The 17,606-nt window shown below is 43.5% G+C and overlaps 1 protein-coding gene across 2 annotated transcripts in view; it reads left to right on the forward strand.

Moving 5' to 3' along the window:
• Positions 1-6,267, forward strand: part of IL6ST (interleukin 6 cytokine family signal transducer) — a 32,577-nt gene extending 26,310 nt beyond the window's left edge. For both annotated transcript variants that reach the window (XM_040089429.2, XM_040089428.2), the window contains exon 16: positions 217-6,267. In XM_040089429.2, coding sequence (XP_039945363.1) covers positions 217-942 — 726 coding nt within the window. In that variant the 3' untranslated portion in view covers positions 943-6,267. The remainder of the gene's footprint in view (positions 1-216) is intronic.
• The last annotated feature ends 11,339 nt before the right edge of the window (positions 6,268-17,606 follow it).

Below are 17,606 nucleotides of genomic sequence, written 5' to 3' on the forward strand. Positions count from 1 at the left end.
CTATGAATTTAGAAGAGCCATATAATTAAGACTTTGTATTTGAAACAAAGCTGTATCCTTCATTTTTTAACACATGCTTTGGAGATATTGCCACTTAGTAGAGAAAACGTAAATGAAGAAATTCAAAGGCATTATGAATAAAAATTCATATATTTATTGAGGCTTTTGATTTTAACATAACCTTCCTCTTAGGCAACATCCATCTCTTTCTTTCAGCATAACTTTAATTCCAAAGATCAGATGTACCCAGAAGGCAGCTGTACAGATGTAAGCGTTGTAGAAGTAGAAGCTGACGACAAGAAGTCTTTTTCAGAACAAGATCTAAAGCCCTTTGACTTGCTTAAAAAAGAAAAAAGTACTTCAGAAGGGCACAGCAGTGGTATTGGAGGATCCTCGTGCATGTCTTCTCCTAGGCAAAGCGTCTCTGACAGCGATGAAGGTGAAACAACCCAGAACACTTCAAGCACTGTACAGTATTCGACTGTAGTGCTTAATGGCTACAGAGACCAGACACCTCTACAAGTCTTTTCAAGGTCTGAGTCAACTCAGCCACTGCTAGATTCAGAAGAGAGATCAGAGGATCATTCTGGAGGAGCTGACAGTACAGCACAGAGGCAGCAGTATTTCAGACAAAATGGTGGTCAGGATGAAGCCAGCACAAACAGGCCATGCTTTGAAAGAACAAAGCAGATTACTCATGCTAATGAGGGAGATCTTGTTGGATTTGTTCAACTGCAGATCTCAGGTCAGAGTTCACAGCCATTGGGCCTTGGGATGGAAAAAAATACCCAAGAAGCTGCTCTATCAAGTATTTTACAGACATGTACTGAAGGACAAACTGTGAGACATGAAACAGTGGAAGAAAATCCACTGTCAGTTGATGAAATGCCAAAAAGTTACCTCCCACAGACTGTGAGACAAGGAGGCTATATGCCTCAGTGAGAGAAAAGACTGGCTGTCTTTAGGCCTTCATTAGTGCCTGTTCACATCTTCCCCTGTGTTTCTGATAAAGTAAGCTAGGTATTTTTATCTTACTGCAGATAGAAAAACTGAAATTAAGCAAAGAGTAATTTGACAAAATACAATAAGGACTGTTTTTGTGGAAAATTTCCAGTCCAGACTTACTGGAGATTTACTTTTATGCACTACATAAAACCTTACATCTGGATAGCTGAATGAGCCTTTGTGCTGGATTGGATATTGTGTTTCTCTTCATAACAGAATTTCAGATGATTGAAAAGGTCAAGTTTTAAATATCCACATCAGCCAGTAGACCTCCCAGAAGAAACACTTTGATGCGTGGCAGTGTACAAGCCTAAAAAGCCAGCTCTAGTTGCACAGTGCAGCTTTGTGCAAAAGTAAGACTGAAGCTCAGTATTCTGACATGGAAGGATACTTGTGTGATACACTTTTCAACAACTTAATTGACTTACAGAATTTTGATTTGGCCCAGTGCCTCGGTTTTCAGCTTACAAGGCCTGCAAATCATGTTCATCCCTGTTTAAAACCCATAAAAATTAAATAGAACTTGCTGTGGTGTACAGGTAGGAAAACAACAATATTGCTTGAATCTGAATGCTACTATAGCAATTGATACTTTACCTACATTTAGATATGTATACACATGAATTATAGAATGATTTGGCCTAAAAAATGTGCCTTGCAACTTGACGCACAGCAATTCAGTCTCATATTTAAAAATTTGGAAATTTGGAAATAGATGACAACACAGATCAGGAATTATTTTAAGGCTTTGTACCCCAATCACTGTTGGATTATATAAAACTTACATGGTCATAAATGCCTTTGTTTAACAAGTGCACCTTTGCTGTGTACAGCTCAAATAACAAGCTGTAAGCTTTTAGCATTTTTCTGAGTGCTCAGGAGAAAGGAAATATGACCTTCCTCCTGAAAGACTGCAGCTATTAGTGTACTGTAACCTCACTGCTAATACTGCAGGACATCCTTGAAAATGAAAGGAGCCAAAGCATTGAAGTCATTGATGCTCTTGGAACTAAAACCAAAACCTGTACACTAAATTTGAACTTTGCTGGTAGCACACTTATGTTGTTAAAATTTCTTACTTTTTTCTTACTGTCTCACTTTTTCCCTGCTCATACAGTTTACTGGTTTTTTGAGGAAGCTACATTTCTTGGAAACTTCATCTACCACTATGTAAACAAAAATTAAATTTCATGACAATAAACCCCTTCTCCAGTGATAAGCAGAAATTTTATGGCACTCTTAAAGATTTTTTTTAATTAATTTTAAATCTAATATAGGCTAGTCAGCTTTCTAATCTTGACACTAATAAAACTGCATTTCAAAACACTAAATGCTGTTTTGTGAGACTAAAACGAGAGTTTTACTTCTCCTTCAGCAAAATAACCATGTATTTTAAGACCACCTGAAACCTTTTGTGCTGTGATCTCTGATACTGCTGTTCTGCAGAGCACTTGCTAAAAGCCCTTGAGAGGCCTGTGTCAGTATCATTTCATCTTCCCTTGTCTGCCAGCTTGCTTGGAAGGATGGGTAATACTTGTAGATGTCCAGGTGTCTTTTGCTTTTTTGTTATGAAGAAATTAAGTGCAAGAGTAAATTTGTAAGTTTACCTCTTGAAGTTTGGAATACTTAAAATAGATATAGAATGAATCTTTAATGACAATTCAGTATTCCACAGTTCCTTTTTCCTGACAGTATTTTTCTGTATCTAGGCACTTTTTTTTTATAAATTAAAAGGCTATGTTGCAGCTTACTATAATTACACCTTTCTTCAGACCATTCCTCTTCCTTTTTCACCCCCCTTTACACTCAGCACCTTCAAACTCCCTCCCAGAGGGCAAAGGCCTAATGAAAACTGCTATCATGAGACAGCAGAGACTATCTTTCATTTTTCAGAGATTGAAGGAGCATTCCTTTTTTTTGGAGCACGTTCCTCTTGGAAAAAATAGCAGTTACTTTACTGGGGGATGAGTTATCTTCTCTATGCAAACTTCACAGTGACTGTAGAAACCACAAGTAAAAGGGAAAATCTCTGTGGAGCAGTGTGCGTGCTTTTTAGAACTGTCCAGCAGCCACATGCATTTAATCCATCTTCTCATCTCTGTAATATTGTAGGCCACAACCTGGCTACATAGTCTAAACAGTGCTGCAAAGGTCTGGATGTTTTCAAAACAAGTTGGGTTTTTTGTGTTTTTTAATTATGGTTTTGTGATTCAGTAATACTAACTTTTGATAGTGTATGTTTTTTAAGGGAGAATGTCGGGTATTCCTTAAGTTGCTACTTGCCTTTCTTTAAAGGGAAGGCATTTTCTTCTCAGTTGCTGTTAATTGTGGACCATTCAAGATTTACCTGATGTTCAACAGCCGCAAGAGATTCTGTTTTTTAAAGTCTGTGCTAACAAGAGTTCTGGCCTGTCATTTCTGGCATCTTTCATTGTTGTTTATGGGCCAGTGGTAATAAACTCAAAGAACTGAGTGGGTCCTAGGGAAAGTTCCAGCTGGCTGGCAGTGACATGCTCTCTTTTGAGAAAGTGCATTTATCTAGGGCTAAAATACTAAAGATTAAGCAGGAGCTCTTGGTGGGTGAACAGCTTGTAGAAGCCACAATACATATAAGTAACAGGTTTACAGCTAGTTCATAAACCTATGTGCCAAATATATTGTGCAGTGTTCAGGTTTTAACAAGATTTTGTACTTTGGACTGTAAAAATCTAATTGTATCAAACAGTTGCATACAGTTTTGAGAGTATCTGCAGTGTAATTATAACAATCCACTGAAATTTTCTGGGCTTGCCCCTAACATAGTAACTGAAGTAAAAGTTTTCTCCCTCCTTCAATACCACCCCCCCCCCCCTCCCCACCACCACCAGTGGCTATTGGTGCACATAACAAAATAAAGGCATTATTAAAGTCACATTTCAGTACAGACACTTTCATGTCCATCTTGATTTCTTGGACTGGAATTTTTCGGGTGCAGGTGGAAGAATAGTTGTAAGGGCTGTTAATTTGGGGGTAGGGAAGGGAGGCTAGTAGAAATATATTAGCGTATTTGAGAAACTTCATTAATGCTCCTCTGTTTATAAGGGAAGTGAGTATATTACCTTTGTAGTTCTATTGTGGTGATTCTGTTAGACCAGGAGATGACTGATACTATTTTCTTGACAGTGTTGACTCACTTTAAGGGCAGATAATCTAGGAATATCCTTTCCTGCTGTAGTGAAAGTCTTGGGATTGTTTCAAACATGCTACTGTAGAAAAATTAAGCTGCCCGTTATTCCTTAACGTGGGCAGTACAAGCACAGCAGAGGGAAAATTTTTTTAAGCTTTGTTCTGGAGAGTTTATGACAAGTATGTTCTTGTCTGGTACAGAAGCCTAGCGAAAACTGGAAAAAACCTTGGCCCTGTGAGGATGAGGTAGTTTGCATACTAGGGATAAGTCCCATTCTTGCGGTCTGGGGAAGTCCCGTCACCTGAGTGGGAGCTTCAGCTTTGTAAATCATGAGCTTTGCCAGGTGGTTAAAACATACAGCAGTATGCCCAGTATGTGGGGATCACCGTGCTGATTTAAATTAAGTAATTGTTTAATTAGAGCCAGGTCTCAGATACCCAAGATCCACATCAGCATATGCTGCTATGGAATTGACTTCTCACTGGGATCTGAAATTCCAAAGACTGTCAGATTGTTAATAGTCTGCCCCACTCTGGGATGTACGCATTTTACATTGTCATTTATGTGCATTAAATGGGACTAAATATACTAGTTTATTTTCCCCATTAGACAGTGGTTGTAGTTGAGATTGTTATTTGAATGCATTCCTTTAACTGTGTTAAAAAGTTCTCTTGATCGATGGTAAGAGTTCATTAATCCCCATAATCTCTTGTCTGTCTGCAAGGATGGATACATACAACCATTTTCAGTTTTGGGAGTTGCTTATAATAGATGAGACATTTATCTAAAAATGTTGAGTCTTCTGTCATGAAACAGCTGTTAGGGAATTGCAGCCAACCCGAGTCTTCAGCTTTGCTTTTGCTCCAGAAAACTGCAGTAAAATGGAGGTATAAGTGGAAAAGTTGAGGAGGTTGAAGTTATCTTGCATTAGACTCACGAATTTCCATTTCTCTTCCTTGAAAGTGAAAGCATCAGTAAAACAAACAAAAAAGCTAAAAATCATGTGTATTTGCTTTCACTGTTGTTTCCTTTGTAGGACTTGTGCAATCTGAGCCATTCTTGAAAATAAAAGCAGTGCTGACTTAATGCACAAGGACGCATTTCTAAGGCCACAAGATTTGATAAACCTAAAAATAATAGTGAAGGGCCAGATTCCAACAGTTGTCTGCTGCCTCTTAATTGTAGGGCAGAGGGAGGGTGGGCAGCAAGTACCTCCCAGAATGCAGCCTTAGCCAGTACTTGTATTTATTTGCAAAGACAACCTGAAGGGGATATATGCAATAATGTCATTGCTACTCTGCAGAAGCACACTTCTGTAACAATAGATGAAAAACACTTATGGCACAACTGTTGACTGATGGCTGGAAAGCTCCACATCCACATCCTCCTGCTCAGACTAAAGTGTCAGCTGTTCTTCTCTGGGGATCATGGGCGTGGCAGATGGGCATTCTCTGCAGTGTGAAATTGATAACACTTATCACTTTTCATCATCAAAGCACATTTGTTAATGGATCCAGTCAACTTGCCGTGTTTTTTTTAACATACCAGTTTTGTTTACAGTGTCGCATATAGCTTGACACTTTGATACAGCCAGGGATTGTCTAGTAACCATTTGCTTTTATTTGGGGATAAGAAGTTACTGGTCACCCAGTTTGCTGTGCCAATATATGCATCTAGGTGAGCGGAGGTGTGTGACACAGGAACAGATGTACCAACAGGGAAAGTGCCTTGATGCTGGATTGGATGGCTAGTGAATGTAAGCATTAAATTAAATTTTGCTATGTACTTAAACTAAGTATGGCTGATTAAACTAGTGGTAATTTGAATGCCAGCTTTAAAGGGCTTGTGTACTCTGGCCAGAGGTTAAACTTGTAAATTGCTGCATAAGCTGTCTCTATATGGGAATGTGTTTTAATACCTGTTCACTGTCTTTATTCTTTTGCAAGCTGCATGTGTATTGTCATATAAAATCTGCTTTCTACAATTTATTTTTATGGTCAGTTTTGAATGTCTTCCTCTTTGTGACTGAGCCTGAATATTGCATTTCTGTAGTACATTATATGCAGAAAGAAAACAAAACAAAATTCCATACTTAACTTGTGTGCTGGAGTCGGTGTTTTGTGAGGCTGACAAAGTAGTGTAGTAACCACAGAAGAGTCTGGGCCACTGCCTCACACGGAAGAAACAGAGAGACATGACCACGACCTTCCTGGATAAAAGGCTACCTCATTGCACATCCACATCCAGCAGCAGGTGAATAATCCTTAGTCCCACCTTTGTAATTGCTTCTGGAAACAAACAATGCTCTCTACCCACACAGTCTCATTTCCATGAAAGGCATCACCGACCTGACACTGCTCTGTCTCACATGGGTTTAGTTCTTTTGTTTCTCGTGGGTGGAGTATCCTCACAGGTTTATATCTCACTACTACTATAACAGTACTGAAAAAGCATTTTTTGGGAGTTGGGTCCTCAAAGGCTGGTCACCTTCACAAAAGGCTTTAAGGTGGGCAGCTGGGGAAAGGCTGCTCCCTCCTCCTAGTTAAAGTCCTTGTTTTAATAGACAGACTCAGACCCCTGTAAAGCTGAGGGGGCAGTGAGGTAGGGAAGGGGACATTCCATGATATGTCACCAGAAATTACTGCTGCCACAGAAGAGCCATCCCAGGCATGTCATGCTTGGTGGAAGATGCAAAGACTCCTTTTCCAGAATGCTGGTTTACTGCACAGTAGTAATACTACATTTTACATAAGGCCCTTTGCTTTTCTAGAGAGGAATGGCATTTTTGTGTGTCCCGCTCCCCTGTACTCACAGACAATAAGCAGATTAGTGCTCCCCAAGTTTGCAGGACAAACACCAGAAACAGCTCGGTTCCTCCAAGGAAGCAGTTCTCCATCCCCGTGGCAGGGGCCAGCAGAGTGGACCACAGGAGCAGTAGGTCTGCCTAACCATGTCCTACCTTTGAAGTAGCCTGGGTCTGTCCAGCCAGGATTGGCGCTGGACAGCAGCACAGCCCCTCTGAGCGGTGCACGGAGGCCCTGCCAGCCCTGCCCAGCGCTGGGCAGTGTGGCTGCACTGCAGCCGGGGGATGGATCTCTGCTTTGTTCTGACGACTGATTATCGCAGTAACATTGAGCCTCTCTGCAAAACCATCTTACGTGTATTTTCCAGTCATTTGTGCTATTCATGGCAGAGTGATCCAGTGTCTTTCTGACTTCCCAGCAGACTCCATCCGCACAAAGTAACTAGCAGAGCCAAAATATTCCACTCCCTACAAAATAGCTAGGAAATGCCTGGATCAGCCAAGGAGGCTGAGCACTAGTGACCCAACCGGGAGATGGAGTATGACTTTCCCAGTGAGTAATCTGACTCCGGGCTCGCCTGGAGATGGAAGCGTATTGTGCACTGGTGTACTAGGCGTCGCCCTGGCTTTCCTTTTTTGATGACTCCTGAGTCACACAGCCACCCTGGACACTGAGCTGGGTCAGGGGCCAGCAGCAGGTTTCAGTGAGAGGACAGCTCTGCAGGAGGCACACAGCTCTCAGCTGGTCCTCTGCTGCTGCTGGCACGCCCTGTTACCGGGGTGCAGTGTCATGCAGCAGGTTCTGGGCACCAGAGTCCCAAATAAATTTCCTCAGAGAAGGTAGGGTTGCGAGTCCAGGGACACTCTCTTCTAGGATGCAGCCGAGCTGAGCAGAGCCGTGCTGGGACCAGCGAGGGAGCACCGTGGTGTTGGGGCAGTGGGGCAGCAACTGGGGACGCAGCGCTGCTCTCAGCAGCTCAGCCCGGCCCGGCCCAGCCTAGCCCGGCCCAGCCCGGCCCGGCTCAGCCCAGCCCAGCTCAGCCCGGCCCGGCCCAGCCTAGCCCGGCCCAGCCCGGCCCGGCCCAGCCCAGCCCAGCTCAGCCCGGCCCGGCCCAGCCCAGCCCAGCTCAGCCCGGCCCGGCCCAGCCCAGCCCAGCTCAGCCCGGCCCAGCCCAGCCCAGCTCAGCCCGGCCCGGCCCAGCCCGGCCTGGCCCGGCCCAGCCCGGCTCAGCCCCACTCCCGGCCCCTGACGGCACTCAGGCCCGCACAGCCGCCGCGCCCCGGGGCCCGTCGGCCCGTCCCGCCCACCAGGGCCGTGCCGGGAGAGGGCAGCACAGGTTGTCTGTAATAGCCGGCAGGCTGACTGCTCCAACACTAACTCCCGAATGGTTTTAATATTTATTTTCTGGCAGTTGAGCAAGTCCCCTTGGTTCCTCTTCTTCCTCTCTCTTAGTGAGCAGAAGCCACGACCCCTGTGAAGGCTTTCCATCACCCACCATCCTGAGTCATAAATCCAGGCAATGGGCCGGCCCGGCCCCTGCCTGTTGCCAAGCAGGTCAGTATCCCAGAGCCCGCTTGGCACACCGTCCCCCAGATGGGGCCTCACAATAGCCGGTGGACATCAAACAGACCCCAATCACCGGTTCCTTGTCCCCAGGGGCTGATGGATGTGCTGGGTTTGCTGACAGGAAGCGTGATCTCATGCACTGCTGCAGCCTGAATCACTGCCCTGCTCTGCCCAGATAAGTAATCACCACCGACCCGAGAGCACCGGGAAAAAACACGAGGCTCCTCAACACCGTTCCGGCAGAGCAACTCTTCCTGCTTGAACAGACGCAGCTTTTTCCCATTTTGAGGAGATGCGTCCTTGTCAAAATTACAGGCGTGGCTGCGTGAGCACCGAAGACCCACGGGGACCAGCCCACCACGCACAGTGCCTCTCCCCACCATCGCCCAGGACTTGGTTGTGGATGAGGCAAGGGTGCTAATTTGGTATTAAGGCAACTTTCCTAAATGGAATCGCTGTAATAAACTTTAAAGCATAGTCTGACTGTCCTTTATCATGTATTACACGAAATTTGTCATGTTCAGCCAGACACCTGAAGACTGTCCCTCCTCCCCTCCCACCTTCTCTCAGACTCAAGGGCTTGCCAAACAACCACGGGCAATAAGCAGACATCTCCAGAGCCTGCTGAGGGCACAGCTCTTTTAGCACATCCCCATTAAGCTCCATTTGCTGCATGTGTTTTTACTCCCCTGTCTGCTGGATACCTTCCTTAAGTGAAACTATTAGCACTCTTGCCTGTGTCAGAAAGCCTCTCCATTTTACCTACTTATATCAATTAGTGCCGGTTAGATAGATAATGCATAGATACACATCTGTAAATGGAAGCAAATCGAATCATTTTATGAGCTTGAAGAATAAGGCATCTCATATCAGCCTTTAAAATTAGGTCGACTGCAATGCAGGAAAAAGGTCAGACTCTGTGGGAGTGCAGCATGTGGAGTAACTTAAATAAAAATGTCAGCATAGAAACACCAAAAATAAACACTGACAGAGTATAAATTCCTTTAAAGGCAGTGAAACTCAGACTTGGCCACAAAAACTCGAGTAAACAGAGATAGCTTGCACAATCAAGTGGCCCTAGAGAGAAACTCTAGTTAGCCCTATCATCAAAGAAAAGTATCAATCCTTACAAAATTAAACCTGTCATGGAAGCAGAACAACCACAAGCTGGAGACAATGCATCCAAGTATTTATCTGAGGACATGGCAACAAAAAAACCCCAAGTCACCACAAAACAAGCAGGGGCACATGAGCGATTTATCCCACACAGCTGTGTTCCTGTCCTGCGCACAGCACTGCCAGCTCCCTCCCTGAGAAATGAGCCACCTTGCTCCTACCTTAGATCAGGAACCTGGTCCGTATCTACAAACTATCAGACTGCTAATAAACCCAAGGCTTAAGTCATTTCAACAGCAATTTGTTTGGTAGTTTTGCATCAAGACAATGGGTCTGGGGAAGTGAGAATGTGCACAGGAAAGTTAAAAAAGGATGGGAGAAAATGATGGGGTCCACCCCTATTCGAGCTCAGTTGTCTCCCCTCCCTCTCACCACAGTGCATCAGGAGATGTAATAGATTATTTCCAGGATTGTCCCTTACTTTAAAAAGACAGTACTTAAAACCAGAGAAACTGCCCTGTGTGCTGGAAGAAAGGAGAAAAATAGCAAAATCTAAACTCCTGTGTCTTCCTTTTCACCCAAAATGATTCAACACTCCCCTGCTTCCTTGCAGATCAGATGTTGGGTAATCTTGTCTGGCCCAAAAATTGCAGAAGCCTTTCATCAGAAGTGTGAAAGCAATTAAGCGCTCCAGAAAATAAAAGCAAAAGCTGAAGAGAGATGCAGTCCCTAAAGACAAGCAATAGTCCAAGCCTCTTTGTGAGCCAAGCTATAAAACAAACAAAAAAATAGCTAGAGATGAAAGCAAATGCATGGAACATGTTTGAAGGCGGTCTAAGGTTGTGGGAGAGAGGAGCAGGCAGCAAAGGCAGCAAGCCATGAACACAGCTGGTTATGAGCATTTCTAGGCAGTGTGCTAGTGACAAAAAAGCTTTACCTTCAAAGCACCATCCCCCACTGTTCAAACGTTTTTGTGTTCAGAGGACTTAGAAACACATTTTGTAAATAAAAGTATCTGCAGCTCATAAACTCTTGATGCTGGCATAAATTCCTACATTAAAAGGGAACAAAACATAACCAAAGAGGAAAAAGAAACAAAAACTAAAACCTCTCCCAGTTCAAAGCCTCTCAGCTAACTGTTTAAGACAGTAACACTAATAAAGCATAGAGTCCATGTCCAGACTTAGCAGACACTGGTTATGAGAGGATTCACTGCAGAATCGTGCTAGGCTCATTTGGTATAATAAAGAGATCTCTTACATTAGGACATCATTTGCCAGAGTACCATTTTAGAAAGTCTTTCATGTTCCTTTGCTTCATAATAAAATGTTAGGTTTAGATCAGTGATGGTTTAAGTGGACATCCATTAACTATGATTATAATCTTGTGCTCATTGTCTCTGACATCCCTAGATACTCTTGCATAATCTTCCAGTGATTATGAAGTGTTACTTCTTTGTTAAATTCCATTTGACATACAGTTGCTCATGTAGTGGTGAAAATTCTGCAGAAGTTAGACTTGGCTGTGTTACCACTGCATTCTGAGCATAGCAATGACAACCCAGGAAATAAAAATCAGGCTACTTTCCCATGAAATTAGTACTCAGAATCTTCTGTTCTGTCAGGTCATACACTGAAACAATATACTAGTTGGCTCAGCAGACTTGCTATTCAATCAGTGTGGGGTTGAGCAGTGCCTGGAAATCAAGGCAATCTAAGAGGCTGAGAAAGATACTGGCACAGACATTCAAACTCAGAAGTCTTGACCTCACTACACAATAGGACTAGTTCAATGTTTAAGCAGAACTTTTGAAATATAAACCACCATATTATAGATAGCATAGTCTCTTTGACAGCTTGAATTGGGAGACAAGCCCACTGCAGCCTTAGATGTTCTGTTCTGTTACTGAGCACCCACCGGGCACCCAGAATCCTCAACCCCCAGGAAATGAGTTGTGGGTTAACCCTCCACCATGCTCCCAAAGCTCACTTGGGTAACCTGAGTAATTCAGGACCCTGGGAAAGGCCATCCTTAATCTGTAGTTGGGTCATCTCAGGACAGCCTGCACCCTGGAGTATTAACCTCTTATGTAAAGTTAGACTGGTTTGGAACTGTGCCCCTTTCTGTCCGGTGAGAGCATTTTCTACACCTGTCTCTTTTAAGAGCTGAAGGAAGTACAGCACAGTGTCCTGGTTTAGGGAAAATTTGTGAGAGAACCGCTGAATGGGCTCCCTCCTGTTATAAATTAGTTCTATTCAAATTATTTATGTTTTAGTTACTTAATTGTTAAAATTCCATTAAGGTTGTTAATGCTTGTTCTGTTTAAAGAATTTGCCTTATCCCTGTTTTAATATTGATTAATCATCTTATTTAGTTCTGTTTGTTAATTAAGAGTTTACTTTGTTACCTGTATATCTCTGCTCCCATTTGTCGGATAGCGCCTGAATATGGAGGAAAAAAAAAAAAAGAAGACACTGTAATTCTGGGAACTACTCAAGAACAAAGGACTCTTAAAGCAGAGAACCAAAGTGGAATCCAGGACTGAAATAGTACCTCTGAACTGGCGCAAAAGTAGAACTGTCCACTGAGGCAGCTTTATTTGGTCGCCGTGACCTGGGGGGGAGTTCCCCATCACTGGACGACTCCTGGCTAAGGAACCGAAAATTACTTCCCCGGCAGGGGAGAGCCCACAAGGAAGGGGGAGTCCCAGCTTCGCTGTGTGAGAAGCGGTTTGTGCCTCCTCCTCTGCATTGCCAAGGGAGCAGCAGGGAGCGAGCGCAGCTCCTCAAGCTCTCACCCAGAGCTAGGCTTTCTAATAAAGGCATAAAAAAGAGCAAATCTCCTAGCCCTTGATTTTTTTTCTCCATAACACTCTGGGAAGCAAACCCAAACGACCCTCCCCCCACCCAGTCCAGGAAAAGAACTTCCTTGGAGAAAAGTGGAAGAAGATATTTATTTAACAATCGAAGTGCTCACACGTACAAAGAATGAATAACATGAAACAACAAAACCTCTCGTTGCTCTGAGGTGGGATGGTAAATTCAGAAAGTCCTTGCCATGGGTAGCTCAGCTCAGTCTCTTATCAGTTCCTCCAGTGCTGGAAAATGGCATCCTGGGCCCTGGGAGTGCAGGTGTGAGATCTGGGTGTGTCTCTGGGTTTTTCAGTCCAAGACAGGGTTAAACAGTCCTGAGAAAAAGGAAAAAAACAGTCCAGAGAGCTTCTCTGCCTCAGCTAGCTGAAACTAAGAGTAAAGCAGGTCTCTGTGCCTCAGACGAGCACAGTGCAGGAGCAGGAATGCAGAGGAGTGAATGCAATGGAGTTTCAAAATAAACTCCCCGTTTCTTCTTCCTCCCCCTTCACTCTCAGAACCAGTCTCACAGCAGTGATTCTCTCTCCCCAGGATCTGCTCCACGAGTGAGTCTCTGCTCCATGCTCCTCAAGGTTGCTCCTCCAGGATGATCCTCCCCTTACCAGCTAACCCCCTCTCTTATCCCACTCATCCTTATTGGATAGAGCTGTTCCTCACCGGGGGTTACTTCATCTTAAAGGTACAGAACTTAACATACAGAATAAACAGAACAGACAACTGGGGACACAGGCATCAAAAAGTCACCCCAGGACACACAGGAATGGTGTTACACCCCAATTTCACTCAGCGAGTGCTTGAGAGGGCTGCAGGATTTCAACACCCTCAGAAGAAAACAAACTTCTCAGGAGGTTGAACAGCAAAGTTTTATTTGCAAACTTTAGAGAATAAAGTACTCGGCAAATTTTAAAGCAACATCCAGTTAAAGTAAAGCACTTCACAAAGCACTCACTTAGCAAACTCCAATTTTAAGTAACACAGGTTTTGAGAAAAGGAATTTGTGGGCCAGGGGCATGGGGGACAGGGAGCGGGGGGCAGTGGGTTCGTAGCCACCTTGGGGCTGGGCCAGAGGCTCCAGAACTTGCCCTCTTCCCTCCTCTGAACACACACTTCAGTTGTTTTGAGCCATTAATCTTTTCTACAGTCCTCTACAAGCCAATAACACTAAATAATCACGCTGATTATTTTTCAAGTATCCTGTTAGGATACTGACAGGATAAATCTACAGCATAAGTATGCACATCTGTTTCTATTGATGTTTTGATATTCTTGAAAATTGATATATTTTAAAAATCTCAATTTACAGAAGAATGTGTCAAATATCTGTTCCCATTTTTTTGATTACAACTCTTCACCTTCATGTTCTGAGTTCAAGAGACCTAGATAAAGCAGTAGTTCTTAATTAAATAGTGAGGCAGCAGTAAAATGACTGTTTACTCTTGAGAAAAAGGGCAAACAAAATAATCATTAGAAAGCCCAATAAAAGAGCAGGTAAATTAGTCCAAGTTCACTAGAATAATTACATTTTTGTCAAATACTGAGAAAAAAAAATCTGCAAAGTAGAAGAAAGACATAACAGATGAAATTGACCCTATTTTGCTTAGAGTCTTCTTGGTAAATTCTGCAAAACACAACATGACACGAGAAGAGTACAAGTAGTATTTTGGAATAAATACATCTAATAAACAGTATGACTAAGAACAGGTCATGCTACAAAAACTATGGTTAATGATTTTTTTTCAGGTCTGTTCACAAATGTCATCCTTTGTTCAGAGACCATAAATTCTTTTAGTTATGGAGGGAGGCAAGAGTAGCACATTTTCCAGCCTTTCTACAGAAACACCATAAGATCACTGGATGTTTTACTTTTGTTGTGTCAGGAGAGAGAATAGGCTGCAATTAACAACTACCTATGCTTGCAATATGCTCATATTCTTATGGGCTCCAGACTCATCTGCTGTGAGAATATGCCTTGCTTCCTGTTACCAGCATGTCAGATATTAACACAGAGCAGTAGAACAAAACTTCCACTATTTTTGCAGCAGATGGATACAAGAGCAAAGCAACTTGGACATTAGTTTAAATTGGGACCCATTTCATCTATTTAGATGCAGCTTTCATATAGCCTTAATTTATGGTATATAAGCCTAATGTGTTATTTTTGAGTGACCTTTAGCAGGATATCTTATCTGACTGTTTCAGAATAGCTACTAGAAAAGACAAAGCTATTGAGTAAGCATTCACAAGTTACCTCTTACAACCCTAAGGAGCCTGATTTTTTATTCAAAACAGTGTTTTGTGTGACCAGTGAGATTTAGAATTGCACTGCTAGCTACACAAACTACTTCCCAAACATTGTGCAATTGAATCTTTGGTATTTTATATTTTGACATCTAGATGAGCAAAGCTAAAATCTTATAACCCAATACATTAAACCCCTGTTTATAATAAAGTAATTCATCAAGGGAGCCTTCAAAATTAAAATCTGGTATTTCTTTGAGGTAGAACTTCAGTTGACTAATTATCTTTTCTTGTAATATTCCTAATCCCTGACAACGTAAGGCAAAAGGAGTTGGTACCATTCAACAGCAAAAAAACACCAGACCAAACCTCGCTTTCATGGCCACACCACAATGTGTGCAGCACAGTTCATCTGCGGCTGCACAGAGCATGGTCTCTGGCATTTGTTCCGCCCAGCCTTACAGCGTCATTTTAAAAGGTATGATACCTAGCACAGTATTAATACTCTAAGGTCATTGTGTCTGCACAGATCTACTCAGCTTATCCATGAGAGTTCCCTTGCCTAGCGCTGCTGCAATCACAAGGCATCAAAGTTATTACCTTACTGTTGATCTCAGCAATTGCCTGTACCACGGGAGCAGCGGATGATGCTCCTACCCTGTAGCTCTGGGCTTGAGTCTCCGTGTGGCTACAGCCTACTGAGATCCGGACTGTGCAATTGTTGGTTTGCACTGCACTGTGAATGGAGGGAGACAGTCACCTCCTCACACAGGGAACTCAAGGAACGTCAGTCCAAAAGCATCAGATACAGCACAGACATGGTCAAGGGCCAGGTCCCTGTGGGGTCTTATGCTAGGCTCCATGCACAATGCACAACAGAGAATCCCAGCAGTGAAGCAGCCTGTAATGCCACCTGTGCTGGTGAATGACACTACGCAGCAGTATAAATCACATAAACAACTTCCTTCTCTGTGGGTTACTAGATTAATCAAGACACCTCACTGGGTCTGGGCTCAGGCTCGTGCTTGCATGAATATACTCAGGTACACGAGCACTTCAAAGGCAGATCTCAAAGGAATCTGTGATATTACACAAATGCATATATGTATATGCATATGATATATGTATATATCTGCCAAATTGCATCACTTCTGATGAAACTACACCACCTTGTAGCAGGGGCAGGGCAGACTCTTCTCCTTTTCATAAAAGTCTGCATCAGGAGGTGTTCTGCTTCTGCAAACAGTAGAGAAAGAGAGTGAGTGCATTTCAACTTTCCTTAACTGTGCATGTGCAAATATTTTCTTCCCACAGCAAGGATGCATAATATATGGCAGCTGAACAGCTCCTCATGTAAGGCCAAATAACCATTAGGGAGAAAAGAAGTTGGAGGGGAGATCAAATACTAATACAAGTAACGCACAACTAGCTGAAAAGAAACTCTGTTTGTGTGTTGAGTAGGTTAGAAAAGCACAGAGGTAATTCTAACGTAATCTTTGTGTTTAGGAATGGTATGCATGCGTGCACCTACAAAAAGTCTGATGAGATTTCACAACTCATTAAGTTCTCAGCTCCTTTCTGCGCTGGGGAAAAGCGTAACATCAATAGAGTGGATTATGTTTTGCATGTGCCGTATATAATCACGGACTTCTTTAGGTTGGAAGGTACCTGTAAGATCATAGGGTTCAACTGTTAACCCAGCACAGCCAAGTTCACCACTCAACTACATCCCCAAGAACCACATCCACACATCTTTTAAATACCCCTAGGTTGGTGACTTCAACACTTCCCTGGGCAGCCTAGCCCAGTGCTTGACAAGCCTTTTGGTGGAGAAATCTTACCTAATACCCAATCTCAACACTCCCTGTCACCACTTGAAGCCATTTCCTCTTATCCTACCACTTGTTACTTGGGAGGCCAAATCCCACCTGGCCATGATCTCCTTCCAGCGAGTTGTAGAGAGTGACAAAGTCTCTCCTGGGCCTCCTTTTCTCCAGGATGAACACCCCCAGCTCCCTCAGCTGCTCCTCACAGCACTGGTGCTCCAGACCCTTCCCCAGCTCCGTTGCCCTTCTCTGCACTCACTCCACACCTCAGTGTCTTTCTTGCACTGAGGGCCCAGACCTGGACACAGCGCTCGAGGTGTGGCCTCACCAGTGCCCGGCACAGGGGGACAATCCCTGCCCTGCTCCTGCTGGCCACACCATCGCTGATCCAGGCCAGGGTGCCATTGCCCTTCTTGGCCCCCTGGCTCATGTTCAGCTGCTGAACCCAGGTCACCAGCACCCCCCAGGTCCTTTTCCACGGGAGAGCATTCCTGCCACTGTGCCCCAAGGCTGTAGTGCTGCCTCGGGTAGCGTGCCCAGAGAAGCTGACTTCTGTTATGGGAGGATTGTGGTGGTGCATCCCACACTCCCCCCCAGCCACACTATACACTGAGAAATGCTCATTAGCCCTCGGCCTGGACAAACAGCACCTGGGTTGAGCTCCTCTTGATTTTTTCAGACTGCTGTCTGCTCCAAGGAATTAGTGCTCTCAAATAAGTACCTGCTTAATTTACAAACTGACTTGGAATCTTATTTTTCTTGCCTGAATAACAACACAAATGGGATAATATTTTTGTTGTTGAACATTGAAAGAATGTTAACAACTCAAACTGTGGCCGCAGAAAATTACTATGACTAAAGGCCACTCTCTTGTGACCCTATAAACAGCAGTCCAGAGTGAGAGCTATTCTATGTGAGTATGAAAATCTAAAATGTCTAAATGGTGTATTTAGTATAAATCAATTTTTAAAAATTACACATTTTCTCAGTTTTAATTTTTTTAATGGTTCACAGT

The sequence above is a fragment of the Hirundo rustica genome, chromosome Z (genome assembly GCF_015227805.2).
Source record: "Hirundo rustica isolate bHirRus1 chromosome Z, bHirRus1.pri.v3, whole genome shotgun sequence".
In the NCBI taxonomy this organism is placed as follows: domain Eukaryota; kingdom Metazoa; phylum Chordata; class Aves; order Passeriformes; family Hirundinidae; genus Hirundo; species Hirundo rustica.